Here is a 26,986-nt window from a genome sequence, read left to right on the forward strand (position 1 = left end):
TATGCCTATGGGATGTCCCCACTTTTCAAACGTGTGTTTGTGTGTGTGTGTGTGTGTGTGCGTGTGTGTGTGTGTGTGTTATAGCTTTAAAGCAGCCCCAAAACTTCTTTCGGCTTAACATGTGCTTCATTCATTATGTTTTGAGATTTTTAGTTACCTAAATATTCCGCCTCGAAAAAGGAAAATAAAAACGTTCTTCTGTTTCACACCGAACACATTTAATAGTCGCACTGAACGCTGACCGGAAGTGTGATTTAAACAGTCGGAGGATTTGTGTTGGTTGGTTGTTGAGACGTTTATAAACTTTTATTCTTTTATTTGCTACATCCTCTTGTCCACAAAATGGGGAAAAGACAGCATCAAAAAGATAAGATGTGAGTTGAAATAAAGCATAACGCGACTAACGTTAGAATATGACATTTTCGCTCTCAACACTACGTTTACTATAGAGCCTTATACAGTTAACATATATTTGATGATTTCATCATTATTGGAGTGATATCGTGTTGTGTGTAAGCTGAGGGTTATAACGGGTTTGTATTAAACTGTAACGTTATACAAGCTCAGCTGTCATTCTTGCATCTTTCTAGCGGTGTAGTTATGTTAATATTTGTTGTATCTGTCTGTTTCAGGTACATCACATGTGCAGAATACACTCAGTTTTATGGAGGGAAAAAATCAGGTAACGTTTCTTAATCTAGTCTAGATGTAACGTTACTGATTTATTTGTATTAAGAAAACAACTGTTGAAAACAGCAGTAAACACAAAACATTCTGGGATACATTGTACAAACAAACACTTTTATTTTACATTTACAGTTTAGATGCAGCATGTCTTACTGCAGTATGTATGTTTCAGAAAGTAAAGTGTCATGTAATGTGAGGGGAAAATATTCACATTAAATATTGTAAGTATCAGGGAAATGTTAAAATTTAGATTTTTCAGGCCTGAATGAATAATAAATCAGTTCTTTGGTATGTACACTAACATTCAAAATTCCATTAATTTGAAGTTTTTTATTTATTTATTATTACTTGCGCTTTTATTCAGCAGAGACGCATGAAATTGATCCAACATTACAGTAAAGCTATTTATAATGTAACAAAAAGATTTCTATTTCAAGTAAATGCTCTTTTGAGCTTTCTAAGAAATATTTCTAGAAATCAGCATATTATAATGATTTCTGAAGGATCTTGTCACGATGAATGCTGATGATGCTAATCAAATTCAGCTTTGTATCACAGGAATAAATTGTATTTTACAATATATTACAATAGAACATAGATTTTTTCAACCCTGATAATAGTTCACAAATTATACAAATAAAAACAGCATTTTAAAAAATCTTTTTAAAAAAACAACCTTTGCGCAGTAGTGTATACAGTGCTGTTGGTTTTCCTGTGTCTGGGTTTGTTGTTTGTTTGATTGCCCTGCATATAGTTTTATTTAGTGCACTTTTTGTTTGATATTGTTGGTGCTTTTTCCTCCATAACCCACTGGGATGAGTAAAATAAGCCTTTTGTCATCATGTTTATAGAAATCCCACAATCCAATTTCAGACGTCTGCCCTTTGATCACTGCAGGTGAGTTTTCATGTCTTTCATGTTTGATGAAAAAGTCCTTTATGTTCCTTCTTTTCAGTAATTTAGGTCTAGCACAATAGATCCTGCTTTCAAAACTGTTGATCAGTGTTTCAAACAATGCTTGAATTTCATTGGTTTTATGTGAGTTAAAGCTACTGTGTGTAAGATTTCCCCCCAAATTTTAAAATACTTTTCTCCTGTTTTAGTTTAATCTGCAGAGACAATTATAGTAAGAAATTTTTAGATTGACTTTCCGGAAATGTTTCTAATTTTAAAACATAACTCTGTTTGTTGGAGGGGCCTGATGGTTCTCAAAAAAATCATGTGAGTTTAGGGCTGTATTGTCTTTTCGTATTTTCATTGGAAGTTGGGTGGACTGTTCTGAAAACAGTCAGTATATTTGTAGCCAGATCTGTTTGGTGGCTCAGAAATAACACAGAAGCTTTAGTTTTATACTAGATGTATGGTTTTTAATGTTCATCTCTTATCTCTTGCATAGTTTGTCTCTTCAGCCCTTTGAGTATCCCATGTGCACGGTGGATGGGGTGGTTTTTGATCTAATGTGAGTATATATACAAAATAATACACTTGTTTATAGTAGCTTGTATTTATTATTAAATGCACTACCCTCGAAAAGTTTAGGGGGGTGAAATTAATACTTTTATTCAGCAAGGATGCATTAAATTGTTCAAAAGTGACAGTAAAATCATTTACATATACATATATATATATAGAGAGAGAGAGAGAATGTTTTCTTTTCTTTTTTTCTTGACATTCTATTATCAAAAATCAAAACAAAAAATCCTGAAAAATAATATTCTGTTTCCACAAAAATATTAAACAGTCCAACTGATTTCTACATTCAACATTAGCATGATTTCTGAAGGATCATGTGACACTTAAGACTGGAGTAATGATGCTGAAAATAAATTACATTTTAAGATATATTAAACTAGAAAAGTTATTTTAAATTGTGATATTTTACAATAGTACATTTTTTACTGTGTTGATTCAAGAAAAAAAAAAGATAAATGTTTGTTTTCTCTCTAGGAGCATAGTGCCTTGGATTAAGAAGTTTGGTACCAACCCCATAACTGGAGAGGTATTCTAGTTATTCCTATTTATAATGTTTTATTTATTTGACACTGACTAATACACTTTAAAAAGGTGAAAGCTTTTTATGATCGAAATCCTGCATGAATTCAACCACTAGAGAGCGTCAGACTCCATTCGAGGGGAAGCCTAAGTGCTTGAATGAGTAAAATGCAATATCATCAACTCCAGCTGCTTGCCTGTGCATCCTACTAGAGTATCCAAAGCTATAAAGCAGAATCTCTTGTTATACACATGATTTAAATGGTCACTGCGGGTTTTAGAAAACTAATCATATTTAGGGATGTTTTCCAACTTGTATTTAGGGTTAGTTAACCTCTTAACTAAAGTAATAAACTTGTGTCTTGTTTGTGATATGGACCTTAAATCATGTGACATGTTGAGTAGACTTATGGGAGAGCTTCTTTATGCAAATTAGGCTTATGATTTTTACCTTTCAGATAATAAACTGGGGCAAAAAATCCCATAGACTTGCATTGAATTAGGTTCCTGAGCCTCTCGTGTGTTTTTGTTTTTTTACCTTGGGCCACTAACCAGTTAAATAAAAATATTAATATTATTTTTTTTCAATAATTGAAATAAAACATAATAAAAAATAAATATAAACACAAAAATGCTTATAAAAATAACAAGCATGTTAATTTAAATTATGAAAATCATATATAATATACATTCTAAAATAAAAGCAACCTAAAAATTAATATAAAAAATATTATTACATTTTAAATGCTACAGTATCATCTATTTAATGCTAAAATGGCATCACCATCTAGCACCCAGCACACCCTAGCAGCCTCTAAAACAAATCTAAGCCCAATAAACTTAAAAAAGATAACCCAAAGCCTTTCATAATCATAATTTCATTACATATTTGCTAAACTGTAGATATTTTCTGCTTTGAGAGTTTAATTTGGCTTTATAGTCAAGCTTAATGTGAGGGGAAATGCTCTATTGTACCCAAAAGCATTTTAAAATAATCATAACAGATGCATAAGAAATAAAAGTAACAGTAATTAGTAAACAAAATAATAATAATAATAATAATAAAAAACAATAAAAATAAAAGACGAAATTAAATCTGATGAAAGTGCCAATATAATGTTAAGATAATGAAAGCCTTTTATAATCTGAATTTCATTACATGCTGCCAAACTGTAGGTATTTTGTGCTGTGAGAGTTTCATTTTATGTTTTGGAGAGAAGTCAAGCTTAATGCGTTGGTTAGAGGGAAAATACTCTTATTACAGTACTCATCTAGAAATCATTATTGAGACAATAATGAAGATATTTCACAGGCCGGCTGACGGTGGCTAACAGCGTTCAGTGTGCCAGGAGTGGATGTGGGTGTAAATTGCTGCATAATCATCAGTTCACAGGACGCACGTCACTGCACTCTTAATTTATGGAATAGGAGTTATAGGATCTCTGTGTGCACGCTGCATATATAATCGGTTAGCGCTGGCATCTGATCAGCAGAAGTTGTGTGAATGTTTACAGAGAGCGGGATGTAGGCCATCCTGTGTTTACTCTCTTCAAAATTCAGATTTTGTGTCCATCAAAGCACATGGCTGTCATCTGTAATGCATCTTTACATCTTCATAGCTGTGCATCTGAGTGAGAGCATGTCTGGACATGCCACTGAGTTTGTGTGTGTGTGTGTGTGTGTGTTAGTACACACAGTGTGACTTTGTTATCTGAAGTATTCATGATTGATTTGTCTCACTAGAGAAGAGGAAAGTAAGTGCTGGAGTTGACTAGGGCTATTGAGTGTGTGTGTGTGTGTGTGTGTGTTTTGGAGGGACTTTTAAGAGATCCTTTCGACATGCCATGACTTGTTCTCATGTGCAGACATCATGGTTTCATCTGTTCTGCTTTACAATTTTGCGTTAAAAGATATGATGTGTTACTCTTATTTATAGCATTTTTGAAGTGTCAGTTTGTGTTTGTTAGGCAAGGCATGATCACTTTTGTAACACAGGCATTCCCAAACTTCTTTGTCAGCCCAGTAGAAAATATTTTCTTGAAGTACACATTGAAATGGTTAATTAATATTTCAGTAATTTAATGACACATTTGCGTATTTACAGTTCTCTGATGTCAGTTAATGGTCATGTGACATGCAAGTACATTCACAATGTTGTTATTTTTTGTAAGCGTTTAATTTAGACTTTGTGGCTGAAATTTTGTAGCTTTTTTAGTTGTGGTAGTGTCAGATTACATTCACAGTATATAAGGAAACCAGTCATTTTGAATAATAATTTTTATTAATAGTGGTTATAAGTTTTCATCTAACAAATGTATTGTTATTATTTGAAGTGAATTATTAGAATTTGTATTTTGTGCTAAGTTACATTACTGATATTTATTTAATTAAATCACAGCCATTCATTTGCTGATCACACTAAGTGCCCTCAATAATAATGTGCAGCTCTTTCTTTTTATTACAGTTTTATTATAAAGATGATATATACAGTTTTACTATTTGTTAAAAAGTAAGCCGGTCAGCTCAGCAAGTAGCACTTTTGGCAAACATATAAATCTTTCTTTGCTCATCTCATCTCAAGTGTTATTAGAGACAGGAATTTACTTAATATGATTAAACCCATACTAGCCACAGCGTTGCATGATGGTCTTTGAAATGAGTGCTATCTAGATTGTGTCTTGTTTTGTCATTGCCCAAACATGTGCCGTGTGAATCCGCAAATTCATGGTAAATAAATCAGACACTAACATTATCTTTTAAATGAAGGTGTGTCAGAAAGCCAAAGTCTCACAGATATAGTCACTGTCTACTTAACTTCCTGTTTCCCTCTCTTTCTGTAGAAGCTTGAGGCTAAATCCCTCATCAAGCTTAACTTCAGCAAAAACAATGAAGGTAAATATGTTTGTGTGTGCGTGTGTGTGTGCGTGTGTGCTTGTGATCCTCTTACCTGGCCTGCGTCAACAACAATATGTGCTAATGACGAGATAATGGATTGAAGTCCTCTACAGTGTGTATTCTGTCTTCCTCTCCTGTACTTTAGGGAAGTACCACTGTCCTGTGCTCTACACAGTGTTCACAAACAACTCCCACATTGTTGCCAACAAAGTCACAGGAAATGTGTTCTCCTATGAGGTAAATATATATCTATATTGCAAGTCTTCTGGATCCATATAATGAAATTTAAGTCATTAATGCAGTTGACATCACATCCAGGATTACACTTTTTTTCCTGTTCGTTTTCCATGCATGGTTAAAAATGTAGGTCTACTTTACACTAAAGATCAAGAAAAATCCAGTTGTTCATCCCCCCTTTAATATCACGCTGACGTCAATAATTTATTATTGATGTGTTAACCTTTTTTAAACAGTATAAATGTAAACCTGAATAGTCAATATTCTGTGGATGTGTGTTTTGTTTAGGCAGTGGAACAGCTCAACATCAAGACAAAGAGTTATAAAGACCTGCTGACAGACGAACCATTCACTCGTCAGGACCTCATCACACTACAGGTGACAGGCCTAGGAAGTGTGTGTTCATGACTGCTGAGTATGATCAAGTGAGGTGCCGTTATGTCAGCATAGCTGTGATTTCCTACAGGCTTTCTGTACACAAGAGGTTCGAATCAAGCAACAGGTTTCAGATAACAGTTGGCCAGTTAGTTTGACGTTTGTATATGGTTTGTATGTCAAAACCTGTGCTTTCTGTGTGATTAGAGTGTTATGAAATGGCAGGTTTAATGTACAGTCTGTTCACAGCGATTACAGCTGTCGAGAGAAACAGACAGTCAGGATGATTCTGATGATTGACAGACAGCCAGAGTCATTTGCATGCCACAATAATAAATATATTTTTAGCTTTCATAGTATTTATTTGTATTTTAATCTAGATTTATTTTCAATAGCTTTAGTCAGTTGTTTTACATTTTTTATATTTATATAGTATTTTAAACCTATTTTAAAATAATTTTTTTTTTAAGTGTATTATTTTAATATTTTATTACGTTTTATTTCATTCACTGCAAATTATTTTTAATACTGTCTGTTTTAGTTTATTACAACACTGATCCCACAGTCATTTAATCAGGATAAATCTTAAAATGCTCACTGTTTCAAAAGAGCCACATAGTTAACTTATGATTTGTGTTTTTAAATTAATATTTGAAACCCTTTTATGAGTAATGTCCCCATAAAGCCTGTAGACCTGGTAACAAAGATACCAAAAAACTAGACAGAAAAATTCACTTGTAGCTTCTAGCATCTGAACACTAATGGATGTTTGTAGGGATTTAAAGCTGAAATAACCTTTTGGTAAGGTGACGTTAATATAAACACTTTAACACAAATAATAAAAACTTGCACAACTGTGCTTTGAAACGTATATATCTGCAAACAAGTTTGTGGAACTAAAAGTTTTTGTCCTTGGTAATCAACAGCATGCCATCCACAGAGCTTCAAATCAGCCTATCTTAATGATTTCTGGAGGATCATGTGACACTGAAAAGTGATGGCTAATGCAAATACAGTTTTACCATCAGGAATGAATTGCATTTGACAAACTGTTAATATTACATGTTTCTTTTTTTCCTGTATTTTTTTAAATGCACTTTGGTGAGCTTAATACTTTTTCCAAAAACATTTGAAAATGTCTTCCAGACCCTAAACTTTTGAAGGGTATTGTTGAGGTATGTTTGCATTTCCTCTGCATTTTTTATGCAGTAATATGGGAATACAGAATCTGTTGTGAAATGTATAATATGACAGCACTTATGTAAGGACACAAGTCTATGGCATGTCTTCCTTCAGACAAGGAAGCGTGGGCATGTGTGAAAGACTCTTTGACTCTGTGTTTTCTGTGTGTGTGTGTATGTGTGTGTGTGTAAACTGCGGTGTCCTTATTCAGAGAAAGCAAGCAAAGCTGTGCTGTTCTTGCATGGTTTATTTTGGGTCAAGGAGAGAGTTGATGGGTGTTATGGGGGTGTTTGGAGAAATAGAAATGGACTTGGAGTTATTTTCGGGTGAGATTAGGCCATATGGCTCAGAGTGTCTATCCCTGGAGCGGGAGGAAGGGCAGGTCAGGGAGGTGACGGGCGGCAGGGTTTCCAGACAGACACAGAGGTTATTTTGGGTGCCATGTTGGGTGGGAAAGCTGGGGGAGTTTTAAAAGGATTGATGGGGGGGAATATTTGAAAAGATAGAGCTGGTAGAGTAGGAGTTTAGCTGAAATAGCAGGACTGAAACGGGCTGTGGTACAGTTTCACTGTCTGACCTATTTGGAACGGATATTATGGTGGGTCACTCAAAGTGTGGAGGAGAGAGAGAGATGAGAAGGTCCTGAACTCTCTTTTGTTTGTGTGAGAGTGTGTTGCAGCAGGCGAGCCCTCAAACTGTCCAGCCAGCAACATTTCCACTAAACTGATAAAACTCTGCCAAAACAAATTCATTAGAGAGTTGTTTACTTGTCTTTCTATTAAGGGAAAAATATGATATGAGCTGTTTTATAACAACTGTGCAGTCCTGTGATGAGTACATATTTGATTTGTTTTTACATAATGACCCCTACATAGTTTGTCAGCAAATCTGGAGTTGCCGTATAACATCTCATTTTGTCCTTTTATATCACAGGATCCCACAAATCTGGATAAATTCAATGTCTCCAACTTCTTTCATGTGAAAAACAATATGAAAGTCCTCGACCCTGGTGAGTTCAGTGTTTTCAGTGCAGTACAAAGAATTCAGTTCATTTCAACAAATGTCTCGCTATTTTGGAAAGAGCATACTACTCTGACTTAAAGTGTGATTACAGTATGTGTACATTTTGTGTGCAGCTGTGTCTTATTGTAAGCTAAAATTATTAGAAAGAAATAAAATAGAATTATTAAATTAAAAACCTAAATGAAAGTTTTAACCGTTTATTTGAGATCTAATTGATAATAACACTAAAACTGAAATAAATGTAAGCCAAATAAAAATATGAAAAAACTACCCCTAATAAAATATTACAATAGTACATAACAAAATTACTAAAACATAAATGAGTAAAATGCTGAAATGGTTTTAATTGATAATGATTAATTAAAAAAGTATAAAATATATTATAAGAAATCCAATTCTGAAATTGTATAAAAAAATATAAAATAATATATACTGTAATAGTTTTATTAGTAAATAATTAAATCTTAAAATTAACACTTATGTGTGGTTTACAACAGAGCACTTAAAATAATTTTAAAAAAAATTTCTAAAAGAGTGAATTATCAGTTGGACTTTAGTAATAATGTCTTTTTCTAGGAACAATTGGATTTTTAAATTGTATATTACATTTATTTGGTAGTATGGATTTAATGTAAGCTCTGATGACTACAAGGCTTTTGGCTCCTATTTTCCCACCATGCCCTGCCTGTCAGTCAATTAGACTTATCCTGTGAGAGTTGAATCATTTAGCTACAGGCTCAGGTGTGCTGTTTTCACATTACTTTTCTATTCCTTATATTTTATTATGTAGCCATATTACCTGCATTAGCCCATCTGTGATGATTTTAGGAAATTAACTAACTGGTTAATGAAGTAGAGCTCTACGCTATCCGCTGAGGAATCACAGTGCATAATGAATTAATGAAAGAAGTGTGTTTGCCAGATGTTGGGAATTCAGTGGAAGGTCTGAACATGGCATACTCAAAAGGCCATAAAATTAACCATGACAGGAATGCAAGATGGCTATGTGTGTGTGTCACTGTGACCTGCCGGTCTTAAATTAGCTGGACAGATCCATATAACTGACAGCACCACAACACTGCACAACACTTTGCTGTTACAGCAGATCTCATGATGATGGGGCTGCTTTACTCTGTGGAACTTCAACATTTTAATCTCAAAAAACCATGAAAACCTCTTGAATCCCATATGATGCATTATAATATTCTTTATACATTTAATTGTCAATTTATAAATAATTGTAACTAGGAATGCACCGATGTATCGACCACCGATATTTATCGGCCGATTCTTCCTCAATTTACAACCATTGGCGTATCGGCTATATAAGGAACTAGGCTAATATAACAAACCAATGGTTTATTAATTTACTGCGGGAAGGCACTGAGCTGTTTCATAATCCCAGCGCTGGTTTCAATTTAATGATAATAAAATAACAAAAGACTTTTGCACACTATTCTTGACTACAGGTGCATCTCAAAAGATTAGAATATCATGGAAAAGTTCCTTATTTTTTGTAATTCATTCCAAAAAGCAAACTTTCTTATATACTAGATTCATTGCACCCAAACTGAAATATTTCAAGAGTTTTTTGTTTTAATTCTGATGGTTATGATTACAGCTTAGGAAAATAAAAAAAAATCAGTATCTCAAAAATGTGTATATTTTCTCAAAGATCAATCAAAAAAAGATTTACAAAACAGAAATGTTCAAGATCTCCAAAGCAGGTTTGATTATGGTAGATGGCTGCATTGACTTGGACCACAATGTCAACACAATAAACCAACACCAGCAGACGTCACGGCACCCAAATCATCACTGACTTTGGAAACCTCACTATGGACTATGGATTCTGTGCCTCTTGAATCTTCCTCCAGACTCCAGATCTTGATTTCCAAGTGAAATGCTAAATTTACTTTCATTTGAAAAGATGACTGTGGACCACTGAGCAACAGTCCTGTTCTTTTTCTCCTTACCCCAGGTGAAATGCTTCTGACGATTTGTTATGGTTCAGGAGTGGCTTGGTTCTAGGAATGTGACAGAGTGTGAGTGTGGTGACTCTTGATTCATTGATTTCAGCTTCAGTCCACTGCTTGTGAAGCTCTCCCAAGTTCTTGAATCAGCTTTTCCTGACAATCTTCCCAATGCTGTCATCCCTGTTGCTTGTGCACCTTTTCCTACCACACTTTTTCCTTCCAGTCAACTTTCTATGAATATACTTTGAACTCTGTGAACAGTCATCCTTTTCAGCCATGACCTTCTGTGTCTTTCCCTCCCTGTGGAGGGTGTTGATGATTGTCTTCTGGACAACTGTCAAGTCAGTAGTCTTTCCCATGATTGTGGTTGCATGTTCTAAACTAGCCCAAGAGGTACCCAGTATTTATACTCAAAATTAATCAAACTAATCAAGCTCAAAATGGAATATTCTAATTTTTGAGATACTGAATTTAAAATTTTCCTAAGCTGTAAGTCGTAACCATCAGAATTAAAAAATTATAATATCATTTAAAAATATATTTTTTGTAATTTAATTAAGAAAAGCAAACTTTCTTATATTCTAGATTCATTGCACACAAACTGAAATATATCAAGAGTTTTTTTTGTTTTGAGTTACACAATAACTTTTGTAACTTTCATAAGTGTAGCAGACCTCATCTGAATAATGACCAAACCTTGTTTTGTTCCTTTTATTGTGTCCTTTTTCACTCCAAAAAAAATCACAATAAGAGCTAAACAAAACACAGCACGAGAAGTGCACATTAAACTCTCTCTCTCAGTTGCATTATCAGTAACATACATATTGGTATCAGTATCGGAATCGCCCAATAAGTGTTTGTGAAAATCGGTATCGGTCCTAAAAAATCCTATTGGTGCATCCCTAGTTGTAGACACAGTTCTAGTGCATTATAATTGTTTAAGTTTAAGCTTAACAAGACAACTCTGATCAAGACTGCATTTTTTTGCTCTACAATACAGTAAACATTATTACAAAAAAAAAAAAATGTTTCAATATTAAAATGTGATTTATTTCTGTGATGAGAAGCTGAAGTGTCACATGATCCTTCATAAATCATTCTAATTTGTTAATTTGCTGCTCAACATTTCTTATTATCATTGCTGAAAATGGTTGTACTGCTTAATGTTTTTTGTGGAAACCAAGGTTTTGTTTTTTTTTGAGAAATTACTTAATTGTTATTGCCCTTTTTTGTTGGTTTTAATTGCTTCTGTTGTTCTCATTTGTTGCTTTGGAGAAATGCATCTAACAAATGACTAAATGTAAATGGAACAGAAAGTCCAAAATAAAAGCCTTTTAACATATACATCATATGCAAGCTCACCAAGTTTTTGTGACTGTTGTATTATGTTGTGAAGATTTTCATTTTTATCCCCTACAGATGAGGAGAAAGCTAAGCAGGACCCATCATACCATCTGAAAAGCACAAACCTGGAGACGCGAGAAACGTTAGCAGAGCTCTACAGAGACTATAAAGGAGATGAGATGTTGGCCTCCACTATGAAAGTGCCAGAAGCCAAAAAAACAGACAAGCTCAATGCTGTGAGTGTTTTAAGATATTGCTTTTCTAGCTGTGGAATGTGGCCAAGTCTTCTCTCTCCTCTTTGTCTTCCTTGAAACATTTCTCTTTTCAGTCTGTCGTTGTTTTAAAGTGGTTATATATCATGAGAAACACAGACTCAAATACATTTTTGAACTGGTTGTGCACCACAATCTAGATTTGAAATGAGATGATAAATGGTGACTCCACACAGTACCGAAATTATTTATCATACAGAGCAAAATGAAAATATTATCCACTCATATCAAAAATAACTTGTATATACAATTCTTAACAGTAGCAAAAACAACATGTTTAATTCTAAAAGGTGGACATAACCAGAACTTAATTTAACGTAATTTAATGTTTCTATTTCAGGTAAACTTGATTAATACTTGTAATCAACAAGGATGTATTAAATTGATAAAAAATTTGAGTAAAGATATTCGTTACAGAAGATTTCTATTTAAAAATGCTGTTCCTTTTTGAACTTTTCATTTTCTAAAAATCATAAAAAACATTGTTTCTGCAAAAATCTTAACTGTTTTCAACATTAATAATCAAAAGAAATGTTTCTGAGCAGAAAATCGGTATGTTAGAATAATAGAAGATGCTAAAAAATAAAACTTTGCACAGGTTTAAATTCTAAACTATATGAAATCTTTTTTATTGTAATTTATATTTTAAAATTAAACATCTTTAACACTGAAATGGATCCTTTGTGAGTGTAAGACAAATAAATTAAAAGGATTACAAATCTCAGACCTTCAGTGGTGTAATAATGGGTGCCAATGGTGCCATCCTGCGAGGTGTTTGAGGCCAGATAAAGCAGTTCTGTGCAGTGATGTTTGGGTCACAGTGAAGTGTCTTGCAGTGTGTGTGTGTGTGTGTGTGTGTGTATGCATGCTGAAGTGTCTGTGTATTATGAGGTGATTTGCCTCTCAGACTCTACCACCATCAAACAGCAACTGGAGCAGAAGAAACTGCCTCGCAGGATCCTCAACCGACCACATACACTCACAGCAAGATTAACAATTTCTTCTGAAAGTCGCATCATTTTTTTTTTGTTGCATTTTTGTTTTAATGATCTAAAATTAACACACCAATTACTCACTTCCTAGGAAATGACTCCAGATAGTTACCTGGTATCTAAACCATTTTTCTTTTTTTTTCATTCTCTGCGATGGTTTTAAGTGCATCTCTGGCCGTGTCTCAAGTCTTCTTTTAGCTCAGGTTGAAGTGTGTCTGCCCCCGTGCTTTCAGCTATATTAGCTTTGCTTGCTCAGGCTATTCACTGTGCAGGCACTGAATGAAATTGGCTCCACTTTTTTTAGCACGAATGCCAGTCTATTTCAGCCCTAGCTGTGCTGGATTGGCATTGTGACGCTGAAATAGACAGACATCCAGGCCCACTGTCCTACTGAATTAGCTTTGCTACTTCCACACCATACTAAGATAACTATAATATCCCAAAGATAACTGTCCCCAGCCCAACATTTAAGCAAAATAAATCATGAAATAGCCATTTTTAATAGTGATAGATTTAAATTCAAATTATAAGTTCACTAAAATGCATTACTCATTGTGTACCTTTGAATGGTTGTGTAGTTTATTACTTTAGATGACTTCCATTTGAATATTGAAACAAATGACAAAATGATAAAGAAAAGCCTGTTTCGTTCACTGTTCGTTTAAGATCAGCAGGTGAGCTTTGAGCACAGACCTGTTGAGAAGAAACATCAGTACACAGACACATCCAAACACACCTGAACTGTCCCACAGGAATCCATAAAACATGTCCAACTCTCTGTCTGTCTTCCTCCCAGGCTCACTATTCCACTGGAAGAGTGTCAGCCTCCTTCACATCTACAGCGATGGCTCCTGCCACCACCAATGAAGCAGGTAATGGAGTTTGAAATGAAATGCTTCCTTGCTTACTCACACCAAACAAATCAGCCAGCTGACAGTTTCAGCCAGCTCTTGCCACTTTTGTGTGAAATATGCATCTGACAGTCCATGGAGCAAGGTTGGTATATTAATCAGTGACAAACTTGACATTAGTTCTCTCGTTGTCCCTTCTCCAAGTTACTCTTTGTATTTGAGCACACTACCGATTCTGATTGGATTAATTGAATGAAGAGTCCTCCCAAAAATGAACATTTTCTGAATATTTATACACACTTGGGCCATCTAAGATGTAGATTGTGGAGAAATTTAGCTCACCAATGCATCCTCTGCAGTAAATGGGTGCCGTCAGAATGAGTGTCCAAACAGCTGATTAAAACATCACAGTAAGCCACATAATCCAAGGTGAGGAATTTTTAAGCAAATTTGCATTTTTGGGTAAATCATTTCTTTACCGCCTACATATCTTGAATGCATTAGTTGCTTTGGGTTAATGCTTCTGCCAAATGTGCAAATGTAAATGACACCATGACTGCTGATGCACACAACAAATGACAACATTTCCCTTTTTGTTTATGCTTGGAAGAAGTTGCATGCATTTCATAACATTGCATCATTGCAGTACCTGAAACACCTGGCAAGAATTAGAGCTGGTTTGTATTTTATTCTCATTTAGAGTGAATCTGGCTTCAGTATACCTCAGGAAACCATCTGGCAGCTGTCAAATCGGTCTCACATATCTGTTCATTCTCTTTCAGACTAGTATAAGGCTGTACTGTCCACAGCAGAGTCATTCATAAATGTAAAGAATGAAAGTATTTATTTTGTGATTTCAGATGCTATTTCTGACGATGCCGTTCGCTACCAATATGTTAAGAAGAAAGGCTATGTCCGCCTGCACACAAACAAAGGAGACCTGAATGTGGAATTGCACTGTGATAAGGTAACGTGAACACTAGCACAAACCTCAGTGGTTAAAGTTTTTCTGTTTTTGTGTAATATTTCTTGTCATCTTATGGACTCATTATCTAAATGGGATTTTTCTGGCTCTGTTTGTCACCTTGTTTGCTGTCACGGTGTCAGATCAAGACCAGATCTGACTGTGGTCCACTTTTGGACACTTAAGTCATGCTTTCATTGCATTAGAAACAAAACATTAAAGTGGCATCTGCAAGACAGTTGTTGCTAGAGCTTTTCTCAAAAGTAACTTCGCATTTTTGTGCCAGTTTTTCAATAATTTTTAACCAGCTGGCCTAAAGGTCATGTTTCTGGATATATCAGTTCCAATCAAGTTCACACAGGTGTTTAAGCAGATTAATAATATACAATAGTAAAAATGTTTGTCAAAGTTTGTGCAAATTGAAAAAAGTTGTTACATAATTTTCATTTTTGGGTGAACCAACCCTTTAATGCAGCTTTGGTAAGCAGAAGACACTTTAACTTTAAAAACTATTACATTGTCTCTTACTTTTGAATGCCAATTTGATTATTTCATATTTTAAAATCAACAAACTTGTTTGTTTGAAAAGTGTATTATGCTGTGTTTCTTTAAAATAAAGGGTACTTGTTTGATATTTTGTATAGTTACATTTTGTAAATACATTTTTAGTTGTGGCTTAAAGATATGATCAAATTAGTAGAAATTCTGCAAAAACTGTCCAGTATTGTAGTAAAGCATAAAGCACCACTCACACAGAGGTCACTTTCAAACAAAGCAGCTTTCTGTTGGTCAATGCAGTCATTTCACATACAGCATAATATACAATTAATTTCCAATTCACACTAGCTTATAAAAACACAGAGCTGCTCACATATTTCTGGAGTGAGCAGAGGTGTGGTTGTTTAATGTCCTTGCTCTGTGTGCCAGTAGTGGTCTAAAGGCCGTCTTGTCTGTACATAATGTATAATTCATGTGTTCAGAGTGCTCCACCTCACTGACACACTGCAACTGCTGACCTACATTGATTGACTCACTCCATTTTCTTTATTTCTTGTTTTTGCGTTGTCTTGTTTTTCTTACTCTGCTCTGTAATAGTTGCCATTTTTGCTGTTAATGTCAAATTTTAATGCATTTTCTCTCTTCTCATTTCTTTTCCTTGATGTTCTCTGTGTCCCACTGAGCTTGTAAAATCATCCCTGCCATAAAACACTTCCTCGGAAAAATGGTGTTCGTTCTGGCCTTGCTCTGGCGGTAAAACTTACCCATAGTTCTCCGTTCTCAGCTGAGCAGATGCAGGGTCCCTGTTCTTATTTATGTGAGAGCGTGTGCCAGGCTCTCACTCCCAGGTCAAAGCTGCACATCAATCCCTTTATATCTATCATTTAGTGTTTCACTTTAACACAAGGCTGGGAAATTGGTGAGCTTTTGTCTTTACAGACTTTTTAATTACACCATAAGATTCCATACGCTTAAATCACATTTATTGTGTTTTACAACTATTTAATCACTTTCATGAACAATTTGGCTCAGTCTTTAATTGATGCAGTGCACAAAAGCAGCAGACGGCCTTGACAAGGCCACAGGATATAATACTTTATTTGGTTAGAAAATTCCTCAAATATTAGAATTAAAGCTTAGGGAACATATTGTGAAAACTGAAGTACTTTGTCATATTTCAGGTTTGAATTGACAGCTATAAAATGCATCCTCAGGTAGCGTGTGTGTGTGTGTGTGTGTGTTTGTGACATTGTGACTTAGGAAGGTGAACACTGCCTAATGGACACAGAAACAGTATTTCATGCTCTTGATAGTCCTAGTAACTAGGTGCTATTTTTGTGTCTTTTCATTGGCTGTGTGCTTGTCAAATCAGGATAAAGAGGAGAGGTCACAGTGATAAGGAAATTACCCTCTGCCTTCTTTCTTCCTCTCCTCCACTGCCTCCCTCCTGTGGTTTGCCTGCATCTGTGATGATTCTATTTGTGGTGCAGTGTTAACAAAGTAGTAGCTTTTTTCTTTTCTTTTTTTTACTGTAGGGGTAAATCTTATGAAAGGGAAAGAAAAATGTCAAGATTACGTTCATATCTCACTGTAGAACAAAATAGTACTATATTTTGCCTAATTGAGTGTTTTACTTTTCATAACAATTAAGCCATTTTTTTACAGTAATCTAGTTAGAAATACAGTAAATACAAGGACTTTAAAATGAAACCTACACTTTATAAGCACTTTACAATTTAAATAGTTATGTACATAATCAATGTAATAATACAAATATGTATAATTGAATATTAAATAAAAATCATTTCTATATTTATTTTGTGTTACTAAAATGAGATTAGAGTTTTTAGCATTGTTGTTATGAGTATTTTGCCTGGAAATCGCTTAATTATTTAGAAAATGAGGCAAATGCAAAAAAGAACTAGTCTTCTAAAATATGAATCTTTTTTATTTTTGTTTTTGATTTGTCTAGAAACAAACGCCCTCTTGTCCAGTTTGTTTCACTGTAAACATAAATAGTATTATATTTTGCCTATTTATTGTGTTTTACTTTTCATAACAATTAAGCCATTTTTTTACAGTAATCTAGTTAGAAATACAGTAAATACAAGGACTTTAAAATGAAACCTAGACTTTATAAGCACTTTACAATTTAAATATTTATAATATATGTATAATTGAATATTAAATAAAAATCATTTCTATATTTATTTTGTGTTACTGTTTTTAGCATTGTAGTTATGAGTATTTTGGCTGGAAATCGCTTAAATATTTAGAAAATGAGGCAAATGCAAAAACAAACTAGTCTTCTAAAATATGATTTTTTTTTTGTTTGTTTTTGATTTGTCTAGAAACAAACGCCCTCTTGTCCCGGGTTTAGAGTTTGCAGCACATGATGGCATCTAGATTGGAATGTCATTGTGGACAGTTATGTAACTCTGTCAGGTCTAGATGGAGCAGATGATTGAGATCTTACTTGACAACTTTATTTTTGTAGGTGTTTTGTGTGCTTATCATGCATGAGTGTGTGACATTTGAAATGCTAATGTTTTTTAAGATCTGACATGCTGGACCTCCTCTCGGGGTGACTTAGAAAGGTTTATTGTGGAATTTGCTTCTGCATCTCCCAGTAAAGCACGCAGTCTTTCCTAAACACTAAATCAGTTTATTGCCTTGGAGAGGTTTTTTTTGAAGAGAGGGATGTCTGATCGCCATAGAAACGAACACACAAACATTAACAGAGAGGGAGAGGAAACAACTGCTTTAACTTTCAGTGCTTTGTTTTCTTACATAAACAAGCCTTTCGCTTCCTGAATGACCTAGCAGACTCCAACATTCAGTGCTGCCAGATGTATTACTAACAAACCTAACTGTTTATTCACCTTTATAGTCCACAGAAGGTCCTTTTGGTAGCACACAAGGGCTTTGAGAGAAGGGCTTGTATATATGTTAAGTAAAATAATTGTCATCATCTGAAGTTATAGTGGGCACAGTTCCTGTAATATTCATAAGTGATTAAAAGATGCAAGCTGCAGTTTCATAAATGTGTATGTTTTGCAGTCCTTTAATTGGACACGGGCTTGGAGACTGGTTGAATCTTGACAAGAAATATCATGTATTTCACCTCAAATATCATAATAATAAAAAAAAGGATAATCAAAATTGTTTTGCATTGTGGCTTTATTTTTTATAATAATTAAGCTCTACAGACATTTGTTTTTATTAAGTGCAGTGCATTCTTCCATGATGTATAAATACATTTGTTTAATAATAAAATAATAATTTTTCTTGCATTAAAGTAATGACTTTTTTTGTCACAATAATAAAAATAAATCAAAAATGTTCTTCTTTTTTGTCATTTTTAATTTATTTGTTTTTACTTTGACTTTTTTTTGTTTTGTTTTGTATTTTCAACTATTTACAATTTGAATACTTCCTGGAGATTTAGTCGATTCTTTATCAAGTTTTAAGATCTTCAGAAGAATGTTGTTATTGCTTGTCCTGAGATACTTTGTGATGTGTATGGTCTCCAAACAAACAGTTTTTTATACATCAAATTTCTTGACATTAAAACTGTTATTTGTTTAATTCCTTGCAGGTCCCCAAGGCTGGAGAAAACTTTATTAAACTGTGTAAGAAAGGATATTATGATGGCACAGTATTCCACCGCTCTATTCGAAATTTCATGGTAAACCAGTTTTTCATAAAATTACATTTTATTCATTGTATTGATGCAAGTGAAGTAGTTTAGATGTTAGATTTTTTTGGGGGGCTGGTTATTTAACACGTTAATTAGATTTAATTAATTATGGTGAAAAATAATGCGTAAAAATTTTGGAATTTTAGAATGTAGAATGTCCCTAAAATTCAATGCCTTCTGTTTGAGTTTTTGTCTCATATTTACATCATATAGTTAAGTAATATCACATGAGCAATAGGTTAAGTGCAATAACACACGAGTGCAAATATGATACTATTATTTTTTTACTATTAATTAAGATTAATTAATCGCCACATCATGTAATTAATTCGATTAAAAAAATGAATTGCTTACCAGCCATAGATTTTTTTTTTTCATTTACATTTTTGTTCAGGCTTGGCATTTTCCATGATATTGGAGTTTCCATAGATTTTTAACCATTTAAGGCCATAGAATTACCTTAAAAAATATATATATATATCTTTGAAAATGTTGCATATTTACGTTATTTGTTATTTTTCAGATTCAAGGAGGAGACCCTACAGGGACTGGTACAGGTAATCATTTTACATTTGTTCTCAATCATTTATCATTTTAATCTCTGATGTGTAACGGTTACAACTCGAACTGTCGGGGATGATTATTTGCACATTATATGCAATATATTTACAATGTACAGATTCTGCTTTTAAGGTCATTTAGACTTTAAAAGTGCATTAAAAGTCCTTGAACATATATCGAAGTCACCTTTAAGTATATTTCCCCACAAAAATGAATGTTTTCTCATACATCCCAGTAAGAGCTGTGTGACACAAGCAGATCTCTTGTCTCTTATCTTCATGTTTTCTCCAAAATTCCAAAGTAATGGACACTCAGGGAAAGTGAAACTGAAATACATGTCAATGTCAAATATATGGGCTCACGTATCGCTCTCATTCAACATGAATCCAAATGTTTCCATGATCACAATGTGGCATTTGGCTGCTAACCAATAATTTATTTTGTGAACAAAGCTTTGTGCTTCACTTAAGTCCTAATATATACGTCATATGCACAAAAATGTGTTTTATTGTACCATCCGCAGCGGGGTACTTTACAACATGGTCCTCCTTGGCTTCCCTCTTCAAATTTTGTTTGGAAAACTGTGAGCAATAGTGATATTTAACCTGATCTTTTTCCAGGAAAGTGCAAGTAGAGCCTTGTTTCCAATCACATCAAATTAAATATGGCATCTACCCTCACCAAAGTGCAAAATATACTGAATACATGGTTTTAGTTAAAAGTCAGTTGGATGACTCATGCACATTTTTGTAATACTCCTTAAAATTGCCAAGGTTTTTCAAATGAAAGCAATTACAGGAAGTTTAGTCTTTGTTAGTCTTTTTCATATTCAGTTGGTCAGCTTTCTCAGACTTTCCTGAGCTGTCTAGACAATATGACCTCCGCTTTCGTCAGAACATCAAACTGAATGGCTTTTTGACGCACATTTGCGAGGGATGTTTTCCAGTGTTCATGAGTGTTAAAATGTGCAGGCCTAACTGAGAAACAGAAAGGGTAAGGAGTTAGTGCACTCTATTCCCATGTATCTAAAATTCAATCCCATACAAAATGCACCAGCTTCACCTGAGACCTTTGTGTAAAAAGAAGGACTGAAAGCAAGAGGAGAAGGAAGGAGACTGAAAGATTTTAACAGAGAGTGAATTTTAATGTGTTTAGTGTTAGACCTGAAGGTCAGAAGGAACTTCTATCTTCCAGTCATCCTCTCACGAATATTACCATGCACATTGAGACGAGGTTTGCTATTGCATTTAACCTGAAATAGAAGCAAATAAAGGGGTGAGATTTTGTATCAAATGTGTGCTTTTAGTTAATCGAGTGTTACGGAGTGTAAATGTCTCTTCATAGATGTGTCCTCAATCCACAGTGATGCATTTTCAGATGCATCTGTCAGAATAATAATAATTATACAAATCAATTCTCTTGATTGTAATTGTACAATAGTGTAATTAAGTTTCCTCTCCTTTTTTAGAGGAATAATTCACAAAAAAATGAAAATCATTATTTTGTTATCATTTACTCTTGTTGTTTCATATCTCTATGACTTACTTTCTTGTGTAGAATACAGGAGGAGGATTTTTTTAAATAATATGGCAATGTTTTTTCACTTATTGAAGATAATATGGACGGGCTGTTAAACTCTAAAATGACAATAATAAAAAAAATTACGATATCAATTATGATGAACAGATTTTTTAAGTCGGATCTTCTCAGTGAATCTGTTATTTCAAAAAAAATTTAACTCATTAAAAAAAATCACTACTTGAAAAAAAATAGACATGAACTGAAATCACAAGTAACTTAAATGTCTTTTTTCATCTAGTTGCCAGAGCAACATTTCTTATTTTCTTTTAGTTTAAGTTGAAGTACAAAAACAACTAAAATGGACTCTATAAAACTATATAGACATATTGTTAAAAAACAACAAAAATGACAAAATCACACACAACTTGCAAATTAAAACGAAAACCAAATCTAATTCAAAATAATAATATAACACTGGATGCAATTAATAACTTAAATTTCGTTCTGTTCTTTATACAAAAGTTTTGTATGACTTTCACAAAAACTTTGTAATGGCAGAGGAACAAGCAGTACTTGATTAAATTAGTGGTTCAGAAACAGGTTTGAGATTGTGAGGGTGAGTAAAAGTTGACATTTTTCTGTGAACTGTCCCGTTAATATGAACCGTTAAAAGATATGTACCGATAAATGTTGACATTATACCAACCATAATAACGTGGCTTATTTATTATTATTTTTGAAGGCTTTGATCATGTGTGCAGCCGTCCTATTTTTCTCCATTTAGTTGAAAAATAGATCATATTAACCAAATTATCCAAATGTGTTTTGGATGCTGTAACAAGATGTCAGGAGTGTGACAAATCACACAATGTTCCTTTGAAGAGACGCAGCTTTCTGTAATAATGGTGCGCTGTTAGGCTGTGAATGAATGTGCAGTGATTATGATTCTGCAGGATACGTCTACAAAATTAAATGAAGGCTTCTTACACAGTGGTTTTCTATCAGTGCAGCAGAAAACAGCACAACTCCCGCTGACATGCACAAACATTTTTAGATATACCCACAGATGAATGAGTATGTAATAGTCTGTATACATAAAAGAAAAAAAGGAAAAGAAAACCTGAGTTCCAGTTAGTTTTGTAGTTTTGTAGTAGTCACCAACTCTGATCTGTTTGCAGAAGAGTTTAATTGTTGTTGATTTGTTGAAGGTTTTGATTGGGTTTTTACATGAATTGACGGTTAATCAGATTAAACATAATTGCATATTTCCATCTGCGATCATTTGTAATTAGTCACTGCAGACCCATGAAGGTGGTACTTCAAGCTTGAAATACTTGTAGATAGTCTTTGCATGATGTTTTTTTATATATATATCTACGGTTTATTGATGATTTATTGTGTATTGCATAATTTTTTTAAGTAACACTTATGTTAAATGTAATGTTAAAATTAATATGTGGCATAATTATTGCTATTTACCTGTGTCTCCAAATAATTAGAAATGTAGCATTTCATCACTTGCTCGTCAATAGATCCTCTGCAGTGAATGGGTGCCGTCAAAAGAGAGTCTGATAAAAACATCACAGTAATCTAAAAGTAATCCATGCCACTCCAGACCATAAGATAATTATCTTTTGAAGTGACGAGCTGCATTTTTGTAAAAAAAAAAAAAAAAAAAATCCTTCATTAGGATGTTTTAACTTTACATTTTTTCTTCTGGCTCAAATAAGTCCATAATATTGCTTTCTCCAGTGAACATTCACCTAGTCTAAATCAGGAGAGAAATATGCACAGATCAAGCACAGTTTGCAAGTGCAAAAATAGCTCTAAACAATGGACTTTTTCATTAGAGGAACTATTTTTTTGGATCTGAGTGTTTCTGATCTCATAACATTTCTGGAATGGTTTTCCGACGGCACCCATTCACTGCAAAGGATCCATTGGTGAATTTTCCAATTATGTGAATTTTCAGTGATAATATACAGAACTACACAGATTCTTGGATTTAGCCACCTAACTTTGGATTTTAATATTTCTATTCTAATAAATGAGATTTTTTTTTCTTACTGTTGTTTTTTTTATTAATGGCAGCCTTGGTATTCAGTCCGGTTGATTTTCAGCCATTTTTTTCCTCATCCTTTTTAATCAAGTCAGTGGCATGGGGTAGGAAATGTCATCAAGGTCATAAATTATGCAGAAATGTCAAATGGGGAATGTTTATGAGGGTGGGCAGAGTGATGTGCTTTATAGCCGTCGCTCCACAACGACACCAGCTGCTGGATGTTAAACTCCTCTCTGCTCCGCTACAGCTAGAACTAAATGCTACTGCTCACAGGACTGTGTGAATTCAGTCGCTGCAGGTATCACAGAACACCGTCTGAGCTGTGGAAAAATGTTCCCAATCTTGCATTCGACCGAAGTCTCATGTCAGTCTCTGCACACACACACATCCAGCATCCAGCAGAGCTTTTGATTGAGAATGATGAAGCGTTAATTAGTGTACCTGATTTGGAGGCCTTTGGCATGAGGTGTTTGTTTATGATGGCAGAAGACGACGCATGTTGCCTGTGCGTGGGGTTAGTTATGGTTTAAATGATTTGAAGTAATTCAAAAAGACAATCTGGGTCAAGTTTAGTTGAACTGCTTTAATATTTCAGTGTAAAATCTGGGAAGAATGAAATAGTCAGACTACTGCATTATACACTAACATACTAAGTGTGGTCTGTTAAAAAAAAAAAAAAAAAAAAAAATTACTCTTAGCTTACCAAGGCTGCATTTATTTGATCTAAAATACATCGAAAACAGCAATATTGTCAAATAATATTGTTTTTGCTAACTCTTTTTATTTAATTATATTTTAAAATCTCATTTATTATACAGAGTTGAATGTTCAGCATCGTTACTCAAGTCTTTAGTGTCACATTATTCTTCAGAAATCATTCTAATGTGCTGATTTAGTGCCCTAAATGATACTTTATATATAAACAAATTTGTTTCTGTTTGAGTGAATGTAATTGTGTTTTTGTGTTGTTGGATCACTGCTTTTGTTCTTCTCCTGTAATTATACCAGACTACAGATGTGATGCTGCATACAGCAGGGTTGTTATTAGCCAAGTGTCATGATGTGTTACTCTTAATCTCACACACATGCCCCCCACTGTGTTTAATATCCATATTTCCCCCCTCCTGTTCCTCTCTCTGTTGTTGTGTGTATTAGGAGGAGAGTCTTACTGGGGGAAGCCGTTCAAGGACGAGTTCAGGCCCAATCTGTCTCACACGGGTCGTGGTATTCTGAGCATGGCTAACTCAGGACCCAACACAAATAAATCCCAGTTGTGAGTAAATGTTTCATGTCTTCATTAGTGACTGGATTCATATCAGACACTCTGTTTAGAGTTTGTTTTAAACATCTGAAGTATTAAACCTCTGCAATTAATTCAGCTTAACAACTTAACAAACTTAAACTTTAACCTGATGTCTGCTTTGGGTTTTTATAAACCTCTTTATAAACCTCTTTTTTAATATTGACTTTTGACATTACTAGAATTTTCTGCATTTTAATTTAACCAATCATCCCCTGTGATGTCATTCTGATATTTGCATACTGAATTCTGGTTAGTCTTGTCTTTCTTGAACTTATTTAACCCTCTGTAACGGCAGTGACAAACGAGAGGATACCAAGCCTAGACTGAGCTGATATTTGAGCACTATTTTTGTTGCCTGTCTGAGCACTGATGTTTAGCCCATGAAAGGCAAATATAGTTTAAGTATGAAATTGCCCTTACTAAAATGTTTCTTTTCTGTTTACTTCCAGCTTTATAACATTTCGCTCATGCACATACCTGGACAGGAAACACACTGTGTTTGGAAGGTAATTTTATTAATGGATTGATTTGTCTTCAGTAACAGGGCATTCAGTCAAATAGCTTCATCAAGGCAGTACTAAATTAAAAAAGAAGAAAAAAATAAGTTTTATGACCCCTCTTTTTAAAAATAAATATACTCTTCAACGGGTTGGTAAAAGTTTTTTCAACATTTTAGTCTAACATGCAGTTTCTCCTAAAAAAATAAAGGAAAATAACTGACAATTATATCAATTGTGAATCAATAAAAACAGTTTTTTTTTTTTTTACAATGTTTTTAATGCTTTAGAAAATATTTTATGCTCACCAAAGCTGAATTTATCAGATTAAAAATACAGTAAAACAGTAATATTGTGAAATATTATAAAAATGTAAAATAACAGTTTTTTTTGTATGAATATATTTTAAAATGCTATATATTCCTTTAAAGGTAAAACTGAATTTTCAGCAGTCTTCACTGTCATTATTCTTCAGAAATAACTTTAACATTCTAATTCGCTCAAGAAATAATAATAATTATCATCAATGTTGAAAACAGTTGTGCTGTTTGTGTGTTTGTGTAGAGATTGTTTATTACGGTGGATTCCACTGAAGGTTAAATGGACTATTTCTCATTTGGTCAGCTTTCTCTGAGTGAAACCCTTCCTGGGGGAAAGCAAGTCTTCTGTTAAATCAGAACATTCCAGCACACACACACACACACACACTTCCCTCACTCTGAGGGAAAGTCTTGCCCATTTGGCCTAGAGTTGAAATCCTTGGACTCTAGCTGTGGAATTCAGCCTGAACAAACTCCACACTCACATGCACCCCTCAGTCTGTGTGTACTTACTGAGCACATGCAGTGAGGACGGACACACACACACACACACACACCTCAACCCCCTAGAAACTTGAGGCTCCTGTTTAGCAGGAACAGCTGTAGAAAGAGAGAAAGTGCACACAGCATGTGTGGATGTAGATCCAATGCAACAAACAAGACAAATGGGGCATCATTTACTGGTCATTAGATTTGTTTGCTGTCCTCCCAAGATAAGAAATGTGTGAGTTTGAGCTTCCCTTGTTACAGATATCACATTTTGGTAACGAATAATAACTTTGCAGCTGCGTATTAAATTGTTAAATAAAGTTGAAAAATTGGCCTGTCAAGCTCCAAAACTGACCAACAATATATAAATGAATAAATCGCCAAGAAATGATCATAGATGCACAATTTTCCTGAAGCCATATTAATTTGTTGTTTACTGAAACCTGGTTATATTTTAGTTTTATTTTATTATTTACATGTAGTATTTTAGTATGTAGTTTTTATTAATAATTTGAATTCAATTTTCAGTTTTTTTTTTAAATTTTGGTTTGAGTTTTTGTACATTTTGTTATGTGTTTATTTGAATTATTTGAATTAATTTATTTGTATTTAGCTTTACTTTATTATTATTTCAGTTTTAATTTTAGTACTTCAACTTAAGCTGATTTATTTTAAGTTACATTGCCAAGGCGGCATGTTTTAGGTTTTTAATCAAACCTTTTTTATTTTATAATTTAATTTTGTACTTGACGAATATTATTTTTAATAGTTTCGGTTAACAATAACAACCCTGTTAAAACCTGTTTTCAGAAGGCTTAAAATATAACTTCAATATAAATACATGTATTTTATTTCTTGGATTATACTTTTTGGCCCTTCTTGTACCATAACAGCTCAAGATGAGGATAAATAAATCACTGAATTTTTCTTTTTTGGAAATGTTGTTCCTTTAAGAAAAGTAGAAGATTGTTTGCTACAGTAAGAGAGTTTGATCCAGTCTCATTAGAGATATTATCACCACTTGGCGCTGAATATTACCTCATTTACTCTTTGCAGCAGGATTTTAATAGGATTCTGTCCCTCTCTTGCTCTTGCTTTTTAGAGTGGTTGGTGGTTTAGAGACCCTCACAGCGATGGAGAATGTTGAAAGTGATCCAAAGACAGACAAACCCAAGGTGCTGAAGCCATTTTTGTCCCTTCTGTAGCATCAGAAAATGTACAATTCGGTTGCACACGCACATGTCA

The 26,986-nt window shown here is 34.0% G+C and overlaps 1 protein-coding gene across 2 annotated transcripts in view; it reads left to right on the plus strand.

Annotated features, from left to right (window-relative positions):
• Nucleotides 1-206: 206 nt before the first annotated feature.
• ppil2 (peptidylprolyl isomerase (cyclophilin)-like 2) overlaps nucleotides 207-26,986 on the plus strand; it is a 29,217-nt gene continuing 2,437 nt past the window's right edge. For both annotated transcript variants that reach the window (XM_052557086.1, XM_052557085.1), the window contains exons 1-17: nucleotides 207-374; nucleotides 633-682; nucleotides 1,539-1,584; nucleotides 2,084-2,146; nucleotides 2,635-2,686; nucleotides 5,520-5,571; nucleotides 5,720-5,811; nucleotides 6,100-6,189; nucleotides 8,302-8,377; nucleotides 11,787-11,947; nucleotides 13,772-13,847; nucleotides 14,687-14,793; nucleotides 18,887-18,976; nucleotides 19,512-19,545; nucleotides 24,288-24,405; nucleotides 24,885-24,941; nucleotides 26,844-26,916. In XM_052557086.1, coding sequence (XP_052413046.1) covers nucleotides 343-374; nucleotides 633-682; nucleotides 1,539-1,584; nucleotides 2,084-2,146; nucleotides 2,635-2,686; nucleotides 5,520-5,571; nucleotides 5,720-5,811; nucleotides 6,100-6,189; nucleotides 8,302-8,377; nucleotides 11,787-11,947; nucleotides 13,772-13,847; nucleotides 14,687-14,793; nucleotides 18,887-18,976; nucleotides 19,512-19,545; nucleotides 24,288-24,405; nucleotides 24,885-24,941; nucleotides 26,844-26,916 — 1,269 coding nt within the window. In that variant the 5' untranslated portion in view covers nucleotides 207-342. The remainder of the gene's footprint in view (nucleotides 375-632; nucleotides 683-1,538; nucleotides 1,585-2,083; nucleotides 2,147-2,634; nucleotides 2,687-5,519; nucleotides 5,572-5,719; nucleotides 5,812-6,099; nucleotides 6,190-8,301; nucleotides 8,378-11,786; nucleotides 11,948-13,771; nucleotides 13,848-14,686; nucleotides 14,794-18,886; nucleotides 18,977-19,511; nucleotides 19,546-24,287; nucleotides 24,406-24,884; nucleotides 24,942-26,843; nucleotides 26,917-26,986) is intronic.

Source organism: Carassius gibelio, chromosome B5, assembly GCF_023724105.1.
Source record: "Carassius gibelio isolate Cgi1373 ecotype wild population from Czech Republic chromosome B5, carGib1.2-hapl.c, whole genome shotgun sequence".
NCBI lineage: Eukaryota > Metazoa > Chordata > Actinopteri > Cypriniformes > Cyprinidae > Carassius > Carassius gibelio.